The sequence below is a fragment of the Mustelus asterias genome, chromosome 12, assembly GCF_964213995.1.
Source record: "Mustelus asterias chromosome 12, sMusAst1.hap1.1, whole genome shotgun sequence".
NCBI classification, from domain to species: Eukaryota; Metazoa; Chordata; class Chondrichthyes; order Carcharhiniformes; family Triakidae; genus Mustelus; species Mustelus asterias.
The window spans coordinates 75,532,462-75,553,798 of NC_135812.1; the positions used below are offsets into that span (position 1 = coordinate 75,532,462).

Consider the following 21,337-nt stretch of genomic DNA (forward strand, 5'->3'; position numbering starts at 1 on the left):
GGCAATGGGTTTGCAGAGAAATGTTTAATATCTAACACCGTTTCTAAGAACCATGCTGATTGAGTACCATTTTATATTAATACTGTATTAGACAAGTTCCCTGTGACAGTTCTGAAAGTTTATTCAGTGATTAAGTGAGCCGTGTATACCAGAAAGACCCTAATTAGAGCCATCATCTAAGTTGAGTTATTAGTGTAGTCACTGGTAAAAGAGCTACAATTAGCCAGCATGCCCTTTGATTAAGGTGGTGGAAAAAAAATCAAACAATGTTCTCCCAATATCTGGCAACTCGCACTGGAGTTAGTATATAGACTTTGGGGGAGGCATGGATTTGTTCATGAAGGTGTGGCGTTAAAATGAAGAACAAATATAGATTTTTAAAAATGTATTGTTGCAGGAGCATAAGTGACTTGGGAAGATATGAGTTAATACCACAAAGGCAGTTGAAATTGTTGTTTCTAATTTTGAAGTGTTTTAGCAAGAGCCAAGTTTTAGCCCTCTAACAGTGGATACAGCATTGCTCTATACTACCTGCAGAATGTAATTGTCTTGTCTATTTACGTTAAACAACTGGTGTATAGGTTTTACTTCCAGAATCATGAGAATTGATTTGATTTTGAGTTTGATTTTATTGTTAGCTTCTGCTGGTTAATGCCATCTGAGCCGTTGTGTTCTTAATCTTTGCCCTGGCAACTACTACAAACGGATATTGATAATGTATTCTTGCCCCTTCTAGGTCCATTTCATCATGGATAGTGAGGAAAGCCCAGAACCAGCAACTGCAGAAGAAAAAGTTGTGTATTGGAAAGAACTGGCTCTAAAGTATAAGAAAAGGTTGGTATTGCTTGCATGTATTAACTTTCATCAAATTTTACTCATCTTGATTGTTGCATTGTACAGTGAAATGATTATTCTTTGCTGGCTTGTATCTTAAGTGTGCAATAGGTAAGCTGTGGTGCATTGTCTGTGTGTGTGTGCCTATTTGAGTGTAAATGTTTGTTCAGGTATATGTGTATGGTTTAGTGTATGTGTGTGTGGAGATACTTGAGGCTTAATTGGGTGTTTACATACTTAGGTGTGCATTTGTAAACCTATATATGTATCTGTTTTATGATATTCCTAAAGTCTCCATTATCTCAGGGAAAGCAAAGATCAAAATCTAATAATAGGTTTCTAATTTTCCGATTTAAACCTCATTTGCAGCAGGCATCAGTTTTGAGTCGCGTCTGTGCAGTTTGCTTGGGTAGGTGCAAAACAACAGATTTGGGGATGGTTAAAATCTGGTTGGCTGATTTACGAAGCATGGAATGAATGTTTGGCCTAGGAGTGAAAACTAGATAGAGATCTGGGTTGAAGGAAAAGAATTGGGAAAACTATCGGCAGACTCGGAGTTGCACTTTTAAGTGAAGAGCAGGCATGTGTTTGAAGTTAGTACACTCACAAGAAAAATGGCGGAAAGGTGTTTGGCTGTAGGATCTGTGCTGAAATTGCTGACTTCTGAGACTGGAGTCCTGTAGAATGAGCAGCAAAGACTGAAGTGCAATCTTTACTTGGTGTTTAGGTTTAAGCTAATGGTACGTGCTCATTTGCTAGCATGTTTCATCAGCAGGTGTATAGCTGCCTGCGACATCTGAAGGCGAAAGTTGAATGTTTTGAATCTGGGTTACTCGGTATATTGTGTCCCTTTATGGAGTAGGTATACAAATTGCATGGTCGTCCTGATACTGCTGTATGATTTGTGGTGGAAGTGGTGATATCTGTGGAGTTTAAATATGCAGGGAAACATTCCTTGTTGCCTTCATGGTGAGATTTCATGGCGAGATTCACCTGGGACTGGTCACTTGGAGGATCGATGTTTACACGGCCTGAGGGCCATGTTAAGTGGATATGGCATGTTCAATGCATTTTTGCTATATCTGCGTTATCGGTTTCTGTTGCATGTCTGCTGCTGAATTTGAATGGACTTTTGTGAATACTTGGAACTGTACCACATCCAAAATTCTGTCATCCTGAGTTTTAAAACTTCAGTTAGCGAGTGTAATGATTTCAATTTTATTTAAAAAAAGATAAACTGAATTGTGATTGCTCAACAGTAATTTTTAAAACAGATTCTGAAAGTCAATAAAGAACTGTAACTTACTCGATTGACTTGATGGCGCAGTCTTTTCCATAGGCTATTTGTCAAGGCTGATTTTTCAGTTGTACATATTTGCCTGTTTCGTTGCAATTCATTTAATTGCGATTCGTTTTTTTTAAGTAACCAATACCAAAGTTCTGTTTTCCCAATTTAATTGTGAAAAAAATAATTTTATTGAAATCCCTGCTTGTGTGGCTTGGAGAAATCGCACTTTAATCAGAATAGTCACTGTTGAGCCTGAGGCTATCATTCGAATTGTGTTCAATAGCCAATATGTCATCAGGACCAGTTTGATTTGTTTTTCACCTGATAGCATTGTGTTGGTGAGAGAGGAGGTTAAGGCTGTTTTTTTTCCCTCTTGTGTAAGGTGTGCTATGAAAGGTAGGCAAATGAAGGTTGTGAAACAAACTTACTTTGACTCTTGCTCCTTCCAACTTTATAGAAATTCCCAATTGATCACAATTTATGAATTTGCCCCAAGTGGTTACAGTTAAGTGGGTTCTGTAGTCAATTGTTTAGTAGTACAGAACCTGCGTATTGCTGAAAAGTGAGACATGTTGTCGAAACTTTTCATCTTGCACTCGTCAGAACAAATGCAAGAATGTCAAGTTTCAAACGATCACAATTTATGGTACAGAGGAAAAGGATGATGATTGATTGGAGTGCTAACTCTGGCCGATGGATGCCATGGGGAAAACAGCAGGGACTCCATGGTAATTCATAAAGATGCAAGACTTGACCATAATCCTTTTGTTTGCAGAGAACAGGTCCCTGCATATGTCACTTCAGCAAGCCTAAATGAACGATGTCACAAGCCAGACTGATTATCTTAAACTGTAGCTATTAGCACACTCAGGATTGTTCAACAAATGCCGCACAATTGCAAAATCACATCTAACAGTGGATGTTTTGTTTTGGCTTTTGCAAGTGCGGGCTGGTTGAATACCTCTATACTCTGTTTATTACAAATAGCTGAAGAAACAATCAATCGCTGGGATTTATGGTCTACTTACCTGGCATCACATTGACATTGAAATTCATAGCATGAATTTGCTCAAATGTGTGGTAAGCAGAGCATCCTTTTGGACTGACAGCAGCATCCTGTTTGTGGAAAACATCACTTAAGTAGCCACTGCATAGTATCAGCATGCAATGACTTGATTAACTTGTTCTTCAAATTTTTAAGATACTTTTCCCTTCTAGTGTAATTTGAGGTCGACCGTTGACCCATTTATGAGTTTGTATGATACACAGCAGTTGGTGATCTGATCAGGGTAGTCACTGTCCCACAGCTTGGCTTTGGGCTCTCTTTCTGCATCAAGCTTGCAAGGTGAACAAATAGCTAGGATCAATTTACAAGCTTTCTGATATGACACAGGTAGGTAGGAGAGTAAGCTGTGAAGGGGGCCTAAGGAGGCTACAAAAGGATATAGATAGGTTAGCTAAGTGGGAATAGATCCAGCAAATGGCGTATAATGTGAGGAAAATGTGAGGTTGTCCATTTTGGCTGGACAAATAAAGAAGCACATTATCTTAATGGTGAGAGATTGCAGAGTTCTGAGGTGCAGAGGGACCTGGGTGTCTTAGTGCATGATTCACAAAAAATTAGTATATGGGTGCAGCAAAGCTAATAGAATGTCATCATTTATTGCGAGGAGAATTGAATACAAATGTAGTGAGATTATGCTCCAGATATACAAGGCATTGGTGAGGCCACATCTGGAATACCATGTATAGTATTTGTCTCCTTGTGTAAGGGAAGATATAAACGCATTGTAAGCAGTTCAGAGAAGATTTACTAGATTAGTATCTGGATTGAGTGGGTTGTCTTATGAGAAAAGATTGAACAGGCTGGGCTTGTATCCGCTGGAGTTTAGAACAGGGAAGAGGTGGCTTGATTGAAACATACAAGATCCTGAGGGGTCCTGACATTGAGAATGTGGAGTGAATATTTCCTTTTGTGGGAGAATCTAGAACTTAGATCTACAGTTGGAAAAATAAAGGATCGCCCTTGATTTAAGACAAATGAAGGAAAAAAAATTGAGTGTTGAGACATTTTAGAATTATTTTCTTCAAAAGGGGATTGAGGCAGTCTTTCAATATCTTTAAGGCAAAGTAGATAGCAAGGAGGTGAAATGTTATCACTCGGCAGGAATGCGAAGTTGAGGTTAAAATTAGATCGGCCATGATCTTGTTGAATCGCGGAGCAAACTCATGGGCTGAGTGGCCAACTCCTGCTCCTAATTCATATGTTCATATATAGTGCATGAAACTGTATGAATCCCAAGGTGTATGTTTACCAGTTTAGGCAGATATACAGGAGACAGTAATGAAGACACATTAGCGGATTTCTCAGGGAATGCATAAGTCTGCTCCATTTCAAAAGTGAATTTGAAATATGCATGGGGCAGAAGGTTAGGGCTCATTCCATCAAAAACGGAACAATCTCACGGACACTGACACAAATGTTAGTGAACACTGGACCTTGAGGGAATCCTGTGGTTACACCACCCATCTGGACATGCATTAAAACTGCACCTCAGCCATTTGCTCACTGTGCAAGCTAGGCCCAGAAATACAGCACAACAAAGCTACCCTGCAGGATAAGGTGACACCAACCAGATCATTCTTCACAGTGTATCGCACAAACTCCCGAATGGGCCAAAGCCTGCCAATTTTGAACCTGGTAAGTGCCCAGTCTACCTTATTTCACCCCGGTATGGCAAAATATCTCAAACATGTTAAAGAAGCAGTTTCGTGCTGCTACTGACTGAGCAGTGCTTACTTAAGTGGTATGTTCCACTAACAGGATGATGCTTCAGCCCAAAATAATGTTCTGCATATCACACAATTGAGCAATATCGTTCATGAATTTCAGTGCTGGTATGATGCCAGGTGCTTAAATCCCAGTGATTGGTTGATTGAATCAAACAGCATGTCCCTTTGGTTGTTCAAAATAGGACTGTACACAACTAGTTCGTGCTTGCAAAACCCAAACCAAAACATCCAGTGTTAGATGTGATTCCAAAATTGGGCACCACTTGCTGGATAATCCTGAGTGTGATAATATTTACACTAACAACCAATTCATTATCAGTCAAGCTTATAATGTGGATCATTACACTCACAAGAAGTGACATTCATACACAGGGACCTGTTCTCTGCAAACAATAGCTATATGTTCAAATCCTTGCCTTTGTTTGAATTACAGTTTGAATTGAGCTTAGAGAGCCTATAGTTTTCCGTTGCTTCTCCATGACAATGTCTCAGCCAATCAACCAGCACACTTTTCTCTTGCAGTATAAATTGTCGTGATAGTTTGAAATTTGGCATTCTTGCGATTGTCCTGATGAGTTCAAGACCAAAAGCTTCAACAAAACATGCCTCTCTTTTTCAGCAATACTCTACTGTACTTTTGTTTTGAATTGCCAGGGTTTTTTTAAGGCATTTTCTAGGTTGACCTGTTTGAGTATATCTGCAAGACAAAAACGTGGAGATAACTTTGAATGGTTTCCCTAATATGATCTTTATCTCTATTTTGTCTGTGAACCACATTCCAATCTGCAGTGTTCCATAGAAAATGTACTGGTGGAGTTTAGCTTTTGATTCTATTTCTGGAAAGGTGACTTGTTTTTTTTCTGCTTACTGGTGCATGGAACCCCTTGTGATCAAATCACATGATTTGGATTGGAACAATATCAGATGTTGTTTTACTGCACATTATGTGGAAATGCTATATTTTGTCAGTGTTGAACCAAAGTGCATTTGGGCAAAAAATGTTCAAAATTCTAACGCTGCTTTTCCTGAATGCAAGATGTTTGCTATTGAACTGACAAAATTATGATACAAATCATTTGCTTTAGTGTCCTATTTTTAGTTAGTGCCAGAAGCTTTGGTGCTGCCACATATAGTTGGGCCATTCTTGTTTCTTTCTTTGTGACTATTTCCTGACTGCTTTGACCCATTTTGCTGCTTACTTTAAAAAAACTCAATTAATTTACTGTTGAAATGGTGGCAATGATCTCACCACCATTGTAATTGATATCAAGCTAATTGTACATTGAGTTAATACCTCTAAAATCTGAACCTTGGAGCTCTTCGCCAGCTGCAAGCAAAATGTAAAGTTACTGCACTCTTTAAGATCAGGTGCCAGAAGATCTATTTTTAGACGATTACAAGTGTTTCTTCAGACACAATAGACCGACAACCTCAAAATGATTCCCCCAGAAGTTCACAGACTATCATGAAATCACAAAAATGGTTACAGAAATGAAAGAGCCATATGATCCCTCGAGCCCATGCTCTGTACAGGAGCAGTCCATCGAGTCTACAATAACACTATAGATCCATTGATTCATCAGGTGACGCTGAAGCATATTTTGAGAAAATATATAATACAGTAGACCTGGGCCATAAGTGGATTCTACTGTGTGTTCCCTTAAAGTCAGCACAAATTGAAAGATAGCATAATGTGCCCTCAAGAACTTAATGTAAGAAGCTATGAGGTAAACAGTTCAAAAAATATTAAAATCTTTCTTTGCAGGTCTTACTCTTTGCTTATAGATCTGAACGCAGGCAACTTTATTAGTGGCTGTAAGTGATCCATGTAATTAATTGATGCAAATAGGGGTGGGTGTGCATGTGTGAGAAATAGTTATAGGACACACACTATCTAGTCAAAATATTCTACTTCAGAATTGTATGATGTATCCTTCCTGGTTCTGCATGTGAAGTTATCACAGCATTGTCAAAAAAGATGGTTTGTTTTCTAAAAATTAACAGTTAACTTTATAGTCTAATTAAGCAGTTTGTCTAATGGCTCTGCTCTGACTCTACCTCTGCAGTGTCTGAATCCAAGCTCCTTATGCCCCCTCTATGCTCTGGCCTACTGCAGCTGCTGGATCGATGGAAGACCTTTCAGCTATAATTTACAAAACTTTTTTCTTAAATGCCTTACCATCCATCCTGATTTTTAAAAACTTATTCAAAATCTTTTTAACCTTGCTTGCAGTTGTTTTTCATGTAGCCTCTGTTACTACTTGACATCATACTCTTTTAGGAACAAAGGAGTAAGTCACTCAGCCCTTCGAGCTTTCTGCACCATTTAGTAAGATGTGGAGATGCCGGCGTTGGACTGGGGTAAACACAGTAAGATTTTTTTAAACACAGTAAGATTTGCCATTTAGTAAGATCATGGCTTATCTGGTTGTGTCACAGCCCCACTTTGTGTCTGCCCACCAGCCCATATCCCATGGCTCCCTTGTCTATGTCCAACTTTGCCTTGAATGAATTCAATGATCCAGCCTCCACTGCTTTCTGGGGAAGAGAATTTCATGTATTTATGCTCCTTTGAGAGAAGAAAATTCTCCTGTTCTCTGCCTTAAATAGCAGACCTCCTATTAAACTGTGTCCCCTGTGATGCGTGGAATGTTTTAAACATTTAAAGGTAATTCAAGAAAATTTTGTGCCAATTTATAATAATTATTCAATCAATAATTCAACCACCATGGGTAGCAAAGTGGTTAGCACTGCTGCCTCACAGCACAGAGAGCCGGGTTCAATCCCAGTCTTGGGCGACTGTCTGTGTGGAATTTGCACGTTCTCCCGTGTCTGCGTGGGTGTCTTCCGGGTGCTCCGGTTTCCTCCCACAGTCCAAAGATGTGCAGGTTAGGTGGATTGGACATGGTAAATTGCCCCTTAGTGTCCCAAGACGTGTAGGTTAGCCCTGGTAAATGTTTTTAAAAAAGGATTACAGGGATAGGGCGGGGGAAGAGGGCCTGGGTAAGATGCTCTGTCAGAAAGTTGGTGCAGACTTAATGGGCCAAATGGCCTCCTTCTGCACTGTAGGGATTCTATGAATGAAATTGGTCCAAGAATTTGCATCTTGGATTTGTCCAGAGAATGATGCCTCCTTGTTTTAATAGTTTAAATCCGTTCGAGCAAAGTTGTACAATGCTTCAGCTGAGGGCTATGTTTTCACTGCAAATTACCATTAATCAGGTTTCAATTGGAAAATATTATGGGTCATTTTCAAAGCACACTACTTTTTACTTTCAATAATTACCATTATCTGGATTACTATAATTCATAACTTAGTCTGCTGTCCTTTTCATTTGAAATTTTTTTAAATTTTAGCATTAGTCACAATTCCTTATTTTCTATCCTTTTTGTCCAAGTCACTTGACGTTACACATTTCTGTGGCTTTAGCTGTCAGGCAGTCACTTGAATCATGCGATAACAGACATGATTTGTGCAATCAAATTTGGCAATGTTTTGTTTAACCGAGTTCAACAAGCTAACACAGCACAGTTCAGTTAAACATTCGTGACTCGAGTTTTTCCACTTCTACTGTGTATAATGAGCTTTTGTACTACCAATTCCATGATTTCAGCAAACTACAGATGATGATTACTCAGCTCTAAGTACAACTGTAAGCCTGCAGCGAAAATATTTCTGCTCTGAATTGCTTAGTTTCTGATGTGGAACATTACTGAATAAAGTATTGGATGCATCTACTTTCTGATTTATCTCCATGATGATCATGAGACCTGTGAGAAGGGGTTTTAAAGACTCAGTTTTCGTCAGATGTAAAATATGCAATGTATTAAAAGAACAAAATTGCAATAGTCAGTTTAAATTGTTCACTTGTCTGCTAGATAATGTAACAGTGTGGTGAGGGCAGGCTATAATATCACATTTGTTAGGAGCCATTATTTACTGTTCTGATTGTCACACTATCTAAAATCCAATTCTGGATGAGCAGAAATTTCCTCCAATGTACGTATTGGGAAAACTGAAGCCATTGTTGTTGCTCCTCACCACAAACTGTGTCCTGACCACCATTTCTGTCACTGGAAATTGTCTGAAGCTGACTCAGACTGTTTGCAACCTCAGTGCTATTAGATGAGCTTACAACTCCATGTCCATTTCACCAAGACCACCTGATTCAGCTCAGCAGCATCACATGATTCTGGCTCTGCTCTCACTCACCTGCTAAAACCCTCATCTTTGTCACTGTTACCTCTAGACTTAATATTCCAATCATTTCCTGGCCAACCTTCCATCCTTCTTTAACTTGTAATCATCTATAACTCTGCTGCTTGTACCTTGATTCACTCCAAGTCCCGTTGATACATCACCCCTGTCTGTTCTTGCTGTCCTACACTGATTTATGATCCGCTGAGGCCTCCTTTTCAAAATCCTCATCCTTGTTTTCGAATCTCTCCATGGTCTTATCTGACCCAGTATCTAAACTCTCCTAGCCTTGCAATCCTTCAAGCTCTCTGCTTTCCTCCAAATCTGGTCTCTTGTGCATCCTGGATTTTAATCACCCCGGAATTGGCAGCTGCCCTTTTGTAGCTGCATTGGCACCGCCTGTGGGATTCCTTCCTGAAATCATCTTGCTGCTATACAACTCTTCTGGTCTCCACCTACTCTCCACCCTTCAGATCTGCCTCCTTGACCAGCTCTCCTCCTGTGGCTTAGCGTCAAATATATTTTCCTTGATTTTGCTCTTGTTATGCTCCTTGGGATGTTTTGCCTAAGTGAAGATAGTGATGACTTCTTCAGAATGGTACATAGGATGGAAATGAGGAGAGTGCCAATCAAGAGAACGTAGTTCAGAATTCACTTTCCAGCTTGTGCTGCATAAGTTTGAAATGTTAATTAATAGATGCCAGATTTTTTTTCCCATGTAGGTAACATTTTCAAATCAATGCTTGTTAGAATGTCATCATGAGATGCAATTTTTCTCAGTATGCATTATGAACTAACTCAAGACTGCGTTCAGACCAATGATATCATTTACTGCCAGAATAATGTAAAAAATGGTGATGAGTTTGCCATTCCATTTAATGTTTTTGTTTGAGTGATTCGGGCGTTATTGGCTAGCAAAACCTTCTTTCATTTTCAAAATGAACTGATTTTGTGGGAGCCATTGAAAATAGGAGCAGGAGTAGGCCATTCGGCCCTTCAAGCCTGCTCTGCCATTCAACATGATCCTCTGTCTCAACACCATACTCCAGCACACTCCCCATACTCCTTGATACTTCAAGTGGATCATGTGGATAATAAAAGCTTGCCAGACTTCAATTTATGCTTGGAAGGATGATTTCACTGCATGATGAGGTGACCTAGAGCTAAAGTAGCAAGGTGGAGGTTGGGGCAAAAGATACCTCTGCTTAACCTGCCATAGCAGATTAACCCAGGCTACTGGCTTCCATTACCCTCAAAATATCCATGTGAACCAGCAGGCATAATTAGATCATTAAATGTTGTCAAAAAGCTTTGCCACATGAGACTGCAAAATAGACAGTTCTGGTATTTGTTGCATACTGTTTATAGGTCACCGAATTGTTATTCCAGCTGTCTATGTCATCAGGGCTGTCAGAACGTGCTGACACCCCCAATGTGTTTACACCGGGGTCAATCTGTGGCACACCCACGGTCCTGTTAGGAAATGTCAGGATTTTGGCCCCGTGACGGTGAAGGAACGGCGATATAATTCGAAGTCAGAAATGTCTGTGAATTGATGGTTTTGGTGTTTGCCTGCTGTCTTTGTTCTTCTGGGCAGTGGAAGCTGCAAGTTTGAAGGAGTCCTGTCATGTTGCTGCAGTGCATCTTGTAGAACAAGTGGTGCCTATCTGCTATCCTTGCTGATGTCACTTGCCTTGGACACAGACTGGGAATTACATCTAAGATGTCAGTTTGATGGCTTGGTCCACACCAGGCTCTAGGTGCCCATCAGAAGTTTATTTGTCCATTGAGCTGCCATTTGTATCATTAATTATTTGCCACAATATATTTTGTGTTGCATTCAAAATTTTTTTTTAGTTTTATTTTTACTGCTAAAAATGAGACAGCAGAAACATTTTTGTGACCCGGTTGATCCTCTTATTCAGTTTTCAGGAAACCCGTGAAGAGCTGGAAGAATTCCAGGAGGGAAGCAGGGAGCTTGAAGCCGAGCTAGAAGCACAATTGGAGCAGGCAGAACACAGAAATAGAGATTTAGTATCTGACAACCAAAGACTAAAACTGGATTTGGAGTTATTAAAGGTAAGATGACTGAAAATCTTTTTTTTGTCAACAATTTAATATAAGGATGGTCTCTATATTATCACTCGTACAAACATAATAACCGAGCATTGCATGTAGAATGATTGTAAAACATTAATAGTTTTTCAGGTCTGCGTTTGAGAATAGGAGGACCACTAATGGCATAAGTGGCCCCAGTCAGCACAGTTCGAAGCATTGTACTTAGAATCAGAGAATCCCTACAGTGCAGAAGGAGGTCATTCAGTCCATTGAGTCTGTACCGACAGCAATCCCACCCCGGCCCTATGCTTGTAACCCCACGTATTTACCCTGCTAATCCCCCTGACGTTAAGTGGCAGTTTAGCATGGCAGTGCACCTAAATCTCTCACCTTTTGGAGGGTGGGAGGAAACCGGAGCACCCGGAGAAAACCCACACAGACACAGGGAGAACGTGTAAACTCCACACAGACAGTGATCCGAGGCCAAAATTGATGCTATGAGGTAACAACAAAGCCACCATGCTGTCCAAACCTCTACAGTGCAGGAGGTCATTCAGCCCATTGAGTCTGCACTGACTCTCCGAAAGAACATCTTACCCAGTCCCGACACCCTCCAACCCTACCTCTAATCGCACGCATTTACCAAGGCCAATCCACCTAATCTGCCCATCTTTGGACTGTGGGAAGAAATCGGAGCACCTTGAGGAAACCCACGCAGACACGGGAGAACGTGCAAACTCCACACAGGCAGTCATCCAAGGCCAGAATTGAACCGGGGTCACTGGCACTGAGGCAGCAGTGCTTGCCACTGTGCTGCCCTTAATCTCCCTGTGGTACTTTTTTGTTATTGCAGGTGATGCACAAAATTGCTTTCCTGTTTTTCACTCTCCTTTTATTGTTTTTTGCCCTTGACACCATCAGTTGCACTGATCCTCTCCTCACCAAAATACTTTTTTGAGAGATTTCCTTTCACCTTTTTGTTGACCTTTTTCTCCTGTGTTGTATGGTTCTACCAAGCTTCACCTAAGCGTATGGCGGTGGTTGATAGTACTTGAGCTGCGATTGCTCTCTGTTTCTTGTGCAGTCATGCTGCTTTGCTTGATCACGCTCCTTACTGGATATCACTTCCCACGCCATTCCTTTGTGAAGTTGTTGATGCTGTGGAATCAGCAAACCCCACTGCAGGCCAGGCTAGTGACAGCTTTTCCAATGGTGGAGGTGATGAAAGAGAGAGCTACGCCACAGATAGATAATCTGATAAAGGAAAGAGTAACTTGTTCCACATGTATGCTTGCTGACTACCCACAAACATTGTCCTCTCACCATACTTTGCACTATCCTTGTCCAAACTGTTTGTGGATCCCTATTGCTCTGTTTTGAATTGCCTGCCAGGAGGTGCACAAGGGTGTGCGAGTAGAGTCCCTCCATACAGACAGTTATCCAGGTTCCACTTTACATCTCACTATATTGACATGGACAACCTGGAAGCTTTCCTGTGAAATCTTCAATGCAAACTGAGGATTATACTCCAACTACTGAAAATAACAAAACAAATCTACATTATGATGTTTTGACATTGTAGTTTGCTTGATTTAAGTTTGTGCTAAAATGTGCAGATAGATTTGTATATGTCTATTCTAATTAAATGTTTTATATTAAGGTTGTTCATATAGGTATGTGATTCTGCAACCTCATAAAGCAACTTACTAAGTGGACAATACTGGGGGGGGCGATTCTCTCATCCCGATGCGCTAATTTTTTAGTGAGTTAGGCCGGGAAAATCGCGTGTGGGCCTAAGAAGTACTAATCACACGGTGCTATTGTTAAATTATTAATTAGTAGATTTTTGAATCTAATTCTTTTTAATTTTCTTAAATGTTCTTCAGAATATTTTAACTTCTAATTCACCTCATCTGCATGTTCTAATCTATAATTTGTTCTTTGGAAAAGGAAGTGATTTTATTTTACTGGTTTTTTTTTCCTGTTTGGGTGGTGGAATCCTTTAATAAGATTGGCTGCTTGAACAACACAATAACATCACTGCAGCTCTGTGCCGGGAATTCCCCAGTAAAGAATGCTGCAATCAGTTATTATACCACTGTATGGTGCTATAGGGAGCTTTAGACCTCTGGGCAAAACTTACTATGTAGTCAGTGACGAGTGTTCTTCCTGCTCGTTGTGTAAATTTGCCCCAACTTGTTTTGCGAGTGGTCTAGTTTTATACACCGACTGCACTAAAGAAACAATTGCTCTCAGTAATTACAAAACTCTGTTTTATTCAGCAAATGTAATTGGAATCATAGAATGACTCAACAGAAAAGGAGAATGTTCAGCTCTTTGTGCTTGCACTGGCCCTTTCTAGAGCTATCTGATTCATCCCACCGCCCTGTCTGCTGCTGTTAAGCTTTTGTTAAATGTTTGTTTTCCCACTTTAAGTATTTATTGAATTCATTTTTGAATGATAATCCTGAATCTGCTTCCATCACTCTGTGTTCCACAACAGCTCACTGTATAACCGAGAAGAATAAGTTTCCTCATGTTAAATAAACATCTGAAATGTGGGCAGGAGTACGTCATTTGGCCCCAAGAGCCTGCTCCGTCATTCAATAAGATCTCGGCTGATCTGATCGTGGCCTCAGCTCCACATTCTGCCTGCCCCCAATGTCACCTCGAGTTATATTGCCAATCACCTTAAATTTCTCCTCCTGTTACTGATCCAACTGCTGTTGGAAAACAGTCTCTCTTTATTTTCTCTATCAGAGCTCGTCATGATTTTGAACACCTCAGAGAAATCTCCTTTTAACTTCCTCTGCTACCAGGCGAACAACCCCAGATTTCCCAGTCTCTCCACATAACTGGGGTCCCTCATTCATGCTGTCAGTTCAGTAAACCTGTTCTGTCATCTCCAAGGCCTTGATCTCCTTGCTAAAGTGTGGTGTCCCAGAATTGAACAAAATACTTCAGCTGGATCTCAACACTTTCGTAAGAATGTTGCTTTATCTCCCTACATCTATTCTGTGCAAGGCAATCTAAATTAAGTCCTGACTATGCATCATTAATTGAATTTTATAAAGTTGCAATATTCACAATGAAATACTGAACAAAGTCTTAAGTTTATCTAATTCAAATTTTATCTGCCACGTGTTTGTCCATTTCAGCACTCCTGAATGTTTATCTGTCTCATTGTTTAGTACATTTCCAATTGCTTGTGTCATCTTCAAACTTTGAAATGATGTGCGGTATATTCAAGCACAGATAAAAAGAGAAGTGGTCCTTGCACTGACCCCTGGGGAATAGCACTGTGTATCTAGCATTCATCACTACCCTCCACTTTCTTAGCCAATCTTGCATTCACTTTCAAGGGTTTTAACTTTGCTAACAATTTATTTCAATTTGGGCAAATTTTACTTTCAAAGTTGCGGAATGACATTAAAAGAGAATGTAGCATTTTGTTCTGCAACATTTCATTAAAACTTCCTCCAGACATCCCCACAACGTGCCTTGAGACTGCCAATGCTGTATATTGTCATGTGTGCTACTAAGAAAAGGAGTTGAAACCAAACTCATTTCATTTTGAATTCTTGCAGCTGGAAAAGATAGCAAACAGTCTGGCTGGATCTAAATTCTTGTCCCAGAAGTCAAAAAAGCCTATGTTCTAACCCAGTCTTCTGTTAAGTGAATGGTGGTAATGTACAGTAGTAGATCTGCATATTCAATTATGCAATTAACTGATTATTGCAATGAAGTAATTTGATCATTTCGAGTTTGAACTTGCTTGTGTGCTGACTAAAATAATTATCTTGGAGATATTCCCGGGAATTAATCAATGTTTTGGAATCAAAATCACATGGTTTAGAAAGGCCTAGGACCTGGTTGATTATTTAATTATGAATACTGCAACTTAATGAAATTCAATTAATGATACACAAACAGGACTTAATTTAAATTGTTAAGAGCTGTGGGGAGATAATGCAACATTTTTATCGAAATCATACTTTGTGGGTTTAAAAATTGGGGCCCGGATTTTAAAAATGTAAAATGACGATAAATCAAAACTTGGGATTTTTTTCTTTTTTCCTATTTACTTCCAGGAAAAACTTGAACAACAGTATGCACAGAGTTATAAACAGATATCTATGCTAGAAGATGACTTGGGTCAAACGAGAGGTATCAAAGATCAACTGCATAAATATGTAAGAGAATTGGAGCAGGCAAATGATGATTTAGAAAGAGCCAAAAGGTAAGAATTTAGTTTTGTATGGTATTATTTTAGGCAAAGAAACCTTTATTTGTTTAGTTTAGATCATTTGGTTATTGCACTGTTGAAACTCCATGGATGTCCACTTAAGTCTATGATTCTGGATCTGCATCAGGGGAACCTATTTTGAGGATTAGAGGAGCATTGTTGTGTTATGTTCTAGAAATAATGCCAAACGTTGCCTTTTATTTGATTACGTGAAAAGATATTGACCGGAAATTGCTGCATTGTTGCGTGTTGCAGCAAGCGATGTTAATTGGACATTGTCTTTGTCATTCAGATTGCATGCAAATTGCAGGCTTGACTATTCCAGTGCTTTCTTAGCCAGCCTCCCATCTTGCACACTTCATAAACTTGGATTCATCCAAAACTCTGCTGCCTGTATCTTAACCCAAACCAAGACAAACTCTCACATCATTGCTCTATTCATTGACCAGTGGTTCCCAATTTCCCACTGCCTTGATTTTAACATTTTCAACCTTCTATTCAAAGCCCTCTGTCACCTAACTTCTCTCTATCTCTTTAATTTCATCCAGCCTTACAACCTGGGTCTTGTGCATTTTCTCCATCATTTGCGATCATGGCTTGGTCACCTCAGCCATAACCTCTGGAATTCTCTCTCTAAGCATCTCTACTTCTTTATCTCCCTCCATGCCTTTAAAAGCTGCCTCTTGAACCTGTCCTAATGTCTCTCCATTATCTCGATGTCAATTGTTTTGTCTTATTATGCTCCTGTTAAGTGCTTTGGAACAGTTTCCTACATTTAAAGATGCTGCTTTGATGCAATCTGTGTTAAACAAAACTTCTCTCTTGTTAAAACTAGTTGAAAATTGAAGTATTAATATTAGCTATAGTTTGATCACTTATATATATTGAAGCAAAATTGATTAAATTATGAATGGTGATCAAAATTGTTAATGCAAGGTTAACATGATCCAAAAATGTTTTTAGTTTTAAGTCATAGACAAGAGATTGGTTCTAGTAACTTCTACCTTCCATTGCAGTATTTTTGAAGGAAATAATCGCTCATATTATCACAGTCTTGTCATGTATTAGCCTCATAAATATTAATAAGTCTTTTTTATATGTACGTTTAGGGCTACCATAGTATCACTAGAAGACTTTGAACAGCGGCTGAATCAAGCAATTGAAAGAAATGCATTTTTAGAAAGTGAACTTGATGAGAAGGAATCACTTCTTGTTTCTGTTCAGAGGTTAAAAGATGAAGCCCGAGGTGCGTTGAATTTGAGAGTTTCTTTTTAAGGACAGCATTGCTGTAGTGCGAACTGGATGCATACAAACTTTAAATAATAGAACTGATATACTCATGATTAAGAAGGCTTTCCTACTCTTGATGTTCTTGCAAAGGGGTGAGGTTAAATACATTATCTGAATTGCATTGCTATTCCGATGTTGCAGTTTCTCTACTTTTTCATACCGCCAATACAAAATTTGTTTTTTGTCACGAATGTCCTACAATGACTACACTTCAAAAGTATTTTTGAAAATACTTCAAAGGTACTTCAAGGTGTCTGCTGGTCATGAAAAGCTCTATATAAATTCCAGCCTTTTTCTTTATATTAAGTGAAAAATCAAAATGCTGAATTAGTGATTTCAGGGGTGTCGATGGCCTTGTGGTATTATCAGTAGACTATTAATCCAGATACTCAGCTAACGTTCTGGGGACCTGGGTTCAAATCCCGCCACTGCAGATGGTGGAATTTGAATTCAATTTTTAAAAATGCAAATAAGAATCTACTAATGACCATAAAACCATTGTTAATTGTTAGAAAAAACCCATCTGGTCCACTGATGTCCTTTAGGGAAGGAAATCTGCCATCCTTACCTGGTCTGGCCTACATGTGACTCCAGAGCCACAGCAATGTGGTTGGCTCTCACTTGCCCTTGGGAAACTAGGGATGGGCAATAAATGCTGGCAAGCCAGCGACACCCATGTCCCACGAATAATTTTTTAAAACATTCTGCACAATTACTTCCATCATTAATGTGATGAGGTACAGTATAAAAGCAAATGTACTTTTATTTCCTGCTGTCTGTTGCCTGGCTGCTGCATTGTTCGAGTTACTTGCCAACCCAGTTAATGAGTACCCATGTTAAAATCAAATTTCTCACTCTAGGAGCTGCAGTGACTTGGAGTAAATTTGAGGTCTCTGCACTAACATTGTGAAACACCAACACATTGAGTCAGTGCAAAGTCAGGAACCAAAGATATTGTTCAAGAGTCCAGAAAAGACATGTTAGTGGGACCAAGCCCAAAGAAAATAAATGTGCTTTCTCCATCTGCATATCCATCCTTGGCGATAGTGCACATAAGGCATCAATACCTGCACCCAATCCCTGAACAGTACATTTCTTACATTATATGGGAATGTTTAGAAGTTCAGCATTTTGAGATTTGAGGTCTCATTATGTACGGACCATTGGGTGTTTGGTTGGCAGTAGTGTAGATGAGTTGATTGTGTTCTTGGAGCCTCATGATATTACTATCAGCGTTGTGCTTAGCTATTAAATTGATTATATAAAATTCAAGTTCATAACCTTTACTCTGTACCACAACACTAAATTCTTGTTGAACCGCAATCTTGTGAATATTTTTGCAGATCTCCGCCAAGAGTTAGCAGTAAGGGAAAGGCAGGAAGTAACAAGAAAATCTGCCCCTAGTTCACCAACGCTGGAGTGTGAGAAGATGGATACAGCTGTGCAAGCATCCCTTTCTCTACCAGCTACACCTGTAGGACGGACTGCAGGCAATGGGTTTGCTTCACCCAAAGGTATGTGGCATAAGTTTTCCAAGCATTGCCAGGACATTGATTCTGATTTTGTACATGTAAAAGTATGGCCTGCTTGTTATGTTTCCAGTAAGCTGGCATATCAACCCAGGTGGCTACCACCTTGATTCAGTCAGAGTTTGGGAAAAATCAACATTTTTCAGCCAGCCATCAAGTTGGTACAGAATCTAAGATCCTCCCAAGTTTGACTGTTAAAGTCAGACAGCTATGTTAGAGATGGGATGTGTGCATTAATAAGATGTGTTAAATAATTCGGCATGCTTCCACAAACCAAGCGCTTGTACTTTCATTTCACTTTCATCTTGAAGTTGCCATTGTGCATACGTAAGTATATAAATGCAGTGAGGTTCCTGTGTATAGAGCCATTCTCCATGCTAATCAGAATATTCTAACAAACCAGAGTGCTTATTACATGCATCTTACTTCACTTGGCCAAACACATTTTAATCCTTCTGACAGAGAGGTTGATACAATTGAGTCGTTTCACAGGCGTACCATGCTAATGTTCAAGTGAACTTCAGCACCAGATTTTAAATGGATCTCTTGGATTTGGCAGTGTTAAAGTACAAATTTAGTGCCTTAAATGTGTTCAAATACCAACATGTTCAGTGCAAATCCGTAACGTTAACATCATAGTCCAAAATGTGTACCCTGTGCTTAGTAATCAGCAGCAAAGTGTAGTGATGGTTAGATAAGCATTTAACATTTACTCGAGATATTAAAATTGCTTTGAGAAAACTCAAACCAAGTGGAAAGTCTGGACCTTATCATTATTTTAGATAAAGCTTTGACGTATTATTGTTAAATAGCAAAACGTGGAACAATTTTAAAGCCTGAGCAAGAGTTGTTTGGAACCTGGGATTTCTTTTCTGCATTATGAATTGAGGATCTAGGGGATGTGAAACTGAGGCCTCTCACCATCACTGTTGGTGGGAGTGTGTGCTTACAGTGTATCAAGTTCCTTCAATATGCATGTGGGCATGGTTTATACTGGAATATACAGTATTTTAATATATAATCATCTCTCCCTCGAAAGTAAAAGGTATGAAAGCAAAGCAGTTACAAAATGCCATTATCGCATTGAAACAAAGTTTAAGCATTCAAAGCTGAATAACTGGGGTAATTAGCTCACCAAGAATCATAATTGTGGATACCTTTTGCATTTCTGTTTCTAAGACCTTGTCAGTCCATTACATGGCCGAGAACGAAAACTGGGAGCAGAGGTTATAAGATTTGAATGAACAGCAGACTGAGTTAGCGGAAAGATGAAAGTGGGTGCTCAGAAAAGCAAAGAATGAAAATGGAGCTGGTTGATTTCAGTATACACCGAGGGGAAAAGCTCCATAAGACCATAAGACATAGGAGCGGAAGTAAGGCCATTCGGCCCATCGAGTCCACTCCACCATTCAATCATGGTTGATTTCAACTCCATTTACCCGCTCTCTCCCCATAGCCCTTAATTCCTCGAGAAATCAAGAATTTATCAATTTCTGTCTTGAAGACGCTCAACGTCTCGGCCTCCACAGCCCTCTGTGGCAATGAATTCCACAGACCCACCACTCTCTGGCTGAAGAAATTTCTCCTCATCTCTGTTCTAAAGTGACTCCCTTTTATTCTAAGGCTGTGCCCCCGCGTCCTAGTCTCCCCTGTTAATGGAAACAACTTCCCTACGTCCATCCTATCTAAGCCGTTCATTATCTTGTAAGTTTCTATCAGATCTCCCCTCAACCTCCTAAACTCCAATGAATATAATCCCACGATCCTCCGATAAAAGTGCATCTCAAATGTTAGTTATTGTGCAAAAATACTGCTCAGGTGATGACATTTCCTATTGGTGCTGAGTAGCCTTTTGCTCTGTTTTATTCTGGAACTTGAGTAATAAGGAGGAAAGCATTTGTTCAGCTGTTCAAAGTGCCTGCCAGCACTGACCATTCTAGCAATCCGTGGCTCAAATAACTTTGGCAACCAGGATTCAAACCTTGTACCCAAATAGATTGTATGGTGCATATATTCGTATCAACACCCAAATGTTTTGTACTGACACACTTTTTAGTATTCTGTGAGATCACTGAGAAGCAATGGTACGGACATTTCATTTCAGCCTGATTGAACTTGGGCTTGAGTTATAACCTAAGTTCAGAATTAGGTTCCGAACCATCCCTCACAAGAACAGATATGTCTCTATAGTCCTGTAAAGTGTGCAGTATTTTCATGTCGGCTTTATTTCTTCATTACTTTGCTTTTGAAAATTGACTTGGTAATACAGCTTGTATTGGAGTGTGTTAATGCAATATTTATTTGGACATTAATGTGTGTCCAAGATGGCGTCTGTGGTACACGCACATAGCTTTTGGGTGCCATGTTGGTGAGGGCAAAGCTGATTTGATGGCAGTGGTGCCTTTTTGATGCCCAAAATGAGGGGAAAACCCCTTGATTTAGTTCACTGCGGACAGAGAACATCTCTCCTCCTTTGTGCCTGATCCAACAAGGAACGTGGGGGTCTAAAAAACTTGGAGACCACTCTCTCGCATTTTGCCTTGCGTTTGTGTTTCCTCGGTCAGATTTAGCTCCCATATGCCTGCCAATGCCAGCTCCAGCCTCAATGCCCTTTAAGAGGTTCATGCTGCCTTTAAATGATGCCAGCTGCTCATGATATTTGCTCCATGCTCAGCATCATGGTTGGCACTGACTGGTAAATGAAAATGTTTGAAAAAGCAGGCAACTCAAAGTTCACATAGCTTCTGCATTGTAGTCAACTAATGCAGGCTAATCACATGTACAGTTTGTGAGCTATTAAATTTAGCCATTTGTGCAATTTGTGTATTTGTATGTGACTATTATATACCTATTATGTATAAGTGTGTGAAAACTGTAATGTTTACTGTTTTTCAGCTATACCAAATGGCTATGGCACTACTCCATTAACTCCATCAGCAAGAATATCTGCACTAAATATTGTTGGTGATCTTTTACGAAAAGTAGGGGTAAGTACCAGCTCTAATTAACATTCTTTTAATATTGGTAACTTGTCTATCGGCCAGAGGATGCAATGCTTGCAATGTGATGTACAACCTTTATTTCTGTAAATTCCACTTAAC

At 39.6% G+C, this 21,337-nt stretch overlaps 1 protein-coding gene across 4 annotated transcripts in view; it reads left to right on the forward strand.

Annotated features, from left to right (window-relative positions):
- Positions 1 to 21,337, forward strand: part of LOC144501581 (nuclear distribution protein nudE-like 1) — a 46,326-nt gene that overhangs the window by 14,462 nt on the left and 10,527 nt on the right. For all 4 annotated transcript variants that reach the window (XM_078225444.1, XM_078225442.1, XM_078225445.1 and 1 more), the window contains exons 2-7: positions 737 to 834; positions 11,039 to 11,192; positions 15,263 to 15,411; positions 16,527 to 16,663; positions 18,051 to 18,221; positions 21,132 to 21,223. In XM_078225444.1, coding sequence (XP_078081570.1) covers positions 749 to 834; positions 11,039 to 11,192; positions 15,263 to 15,411; positions 16,527 to 16,663; positions 18,051 to 18,221; positions 21,132 to 21,223 — 789 coding nt within the window. In that variant the 5' untranslated portion in view covers positions 737 to 748. The remainder of the gene's footprint in view (positions 1 to 736; positions 835 to 11,038; positions 11,193 to 15,262; positions 15,412 to 16,526; positions 16,664 to 18,050; positions 18,222 to 21,131; positions 21,224 to 21,337) is intronic.